Source organism: Abrus precatorius, unplaced genomic scaffold (genome assembly GCF_003935025.1).
Source record: "Abrus precatorius isolate BTA unplaced genomic scaffold, Abrus_2018 Scaffold5, whole genome shotgun sequence".
Lineage (NCBI taxonomy): Eukaryota > Viridiplantae > Streptophyta > Magnoliopsida > Fabales > Fabaceae > Abrus > Abrus precatorius.
Window position 1 is genome coordinate 21,357,096 of NW_020874395.1, and position 1,568 is coordinate 21,358,663.

General features: G+C 38.6%; 1 protein-coding gene across 1 annotated transcript; it reads right to left on the reverse strand.

Moving 5' to 3' along the window:
• Nucleotides 1-359: 359 nt before the first annotated feature.
• On the reverse strand, nucleotides 360-1,568 carry LOC113866907. Its single transcript, XM_027501706.1, has 4 exons — nucleotides 1,236-1,568; nucleotides 939-1,055; nucleotides 723-854; nucleotides 360-596 (listed from the first exon to the last, which is right to left on the reverse strand). Exons 1-4 carry the CDS (start codon nucleotides 1,566-1,568, stop codon nucleotides 360-362), a joined length of 819 nt encoding a protein of 272 aa, XP_027357507.1.

Here is a 1,568-nt window from a genome sequence, read left to right on the forward strand (position 1 = left end):
TGAGCAAAATTACCCTCGCTTAAGCGACAGACCCTGCATCCAGAGTTCTCAATCTCTCTCTCTTGGATGAGATTATATTGGTTCTCGGTCATACTCCTTAACTTATCTCATGTACAACTCGCTTAACAACCATTCTCTAACCTGCTCTACACATCACACTCAATAACAACATAACACAGCATTTGAGAATATATTGATCCTTACTCAACAATCACACAACTTTTACATTCACATTCCAATATATAAATAATTTATACACTTTAAGCATACACAGCACAATTCAAATGGAATAATGAATACACGTAAATACATCGATCTAACAATTCTCCCCCTGAAAATAAATTTTCGTCCTCAAAAATTTACTCATCATAAAAGAGATGAGGACACTGCTCTCTCATTCGATCCCCCAACTTCCATGTGGCATCACTAGTAATTGGATCCCAAACGACTTTTACTAGTCGAATTGAGTTACCTCTGAGTTCCTTAACTCTAGTGTCTTCAATACATGCAGCTGGAAGCTCAACCAACAAGTCATCTCGTCTTTGCACAGCATCTGGTTTGATTATATAAGTTGGATCCAAAATATACTTCCTTAACTGCAACACATGGAAGACGTCATGCAATCCTACTAACTAAGGCAGTAATGTCAATTCATAGGCTACAGGTCCTTTGCGATGCAAGATCTGATACGGCCCAATAAACTTAGGTGTCAGCTTATTCACCTTCAAAGCTCTACCTACACCTGTAGTTCTTGATACTTTTAAGAACACGTGATCACCTATCTCAAACTCCAAAGGTCTCCAATGCCAATCAGCATATGATTTTTGACGACTCTGAGTTGCTTTCAATTTCTTCTGAATCAACTTAACTTATTTTGTAGTTTTTTGAAGCATCTTAGGTCCAACCATTAAATGAATTCCATCTTGAAACCAACAAACTGGAGTTTGGCATTTCCTGCCATATAAGGCTTCAAAAGGTGTCATGCCAATGCTTGAACGATAGCTATTATTATAGGTAAATTCCACAAAAGGAAGCATGCCCTCCCAATCACCTCTCTAATCAATTGCATAAGCTCATAAGTACTCTAAGGTCTGAATAGTTAGCTCTGACTGACCATTAGTTTAAGGGTGATATGTTGAACTTAGTTTTAGCTAGGTACCCAAAGCTTCTTTAAAACTCTGCTAGAGCTAAGAAGTGAAGCGAGGGTCCCTATCAGAGATGATGCTAGAAGGCACTTCATGCAACATAACAATCTCTCTGATATACAGCTTAGCAAGTTTTTCCATGGTATAGGTCATGTTAACTTGTAAGAAGTGAGCATACTTAGTCAATCGATCAACTATGACCCAAATAGCATCATGATTCCTAATAGTCTTTGGTAAATGGGATACAAAGTCCATGGTCATAGAGTCCCATTTCCATTCAGGGATCTCCATAGTTTGTAATTCTCCAGGTGGACAACGGCGTTCTACTTTTGCCTTTTGACAAGTCAAACAGGCCTTGACAAATCTGGCTATTTCACCTCTCATGCCCGGCCACCAAAACATCTGCTTCAAATCTTGATACAT

Excerpts from the sequence above, each read along its gene's own strand:
- LOC113866907 (XM_027501706.1), bottom strand. The coding sequence starts at position 1,568 with ATGTATCAAGATTTGAAGCAGATGTTTTGGTGGCCGGGCATGAGAGGT. Across the intron at positions 1,056-1,235 it reads AGATTGTTATGTTGCATGAA|AGAGGTGATTGGGAGGGCAT; the intron begins GTGCCTTCTAGC and ends GCAATTGATTAG. Across the intron at positions 855-938 it reads GCAGGAAATGCCAAACTCCA|AAGAAATTGAAAGCAACTCA; the intron begins GTTTGTTGGTTT and ends AAGTTGATTCAG.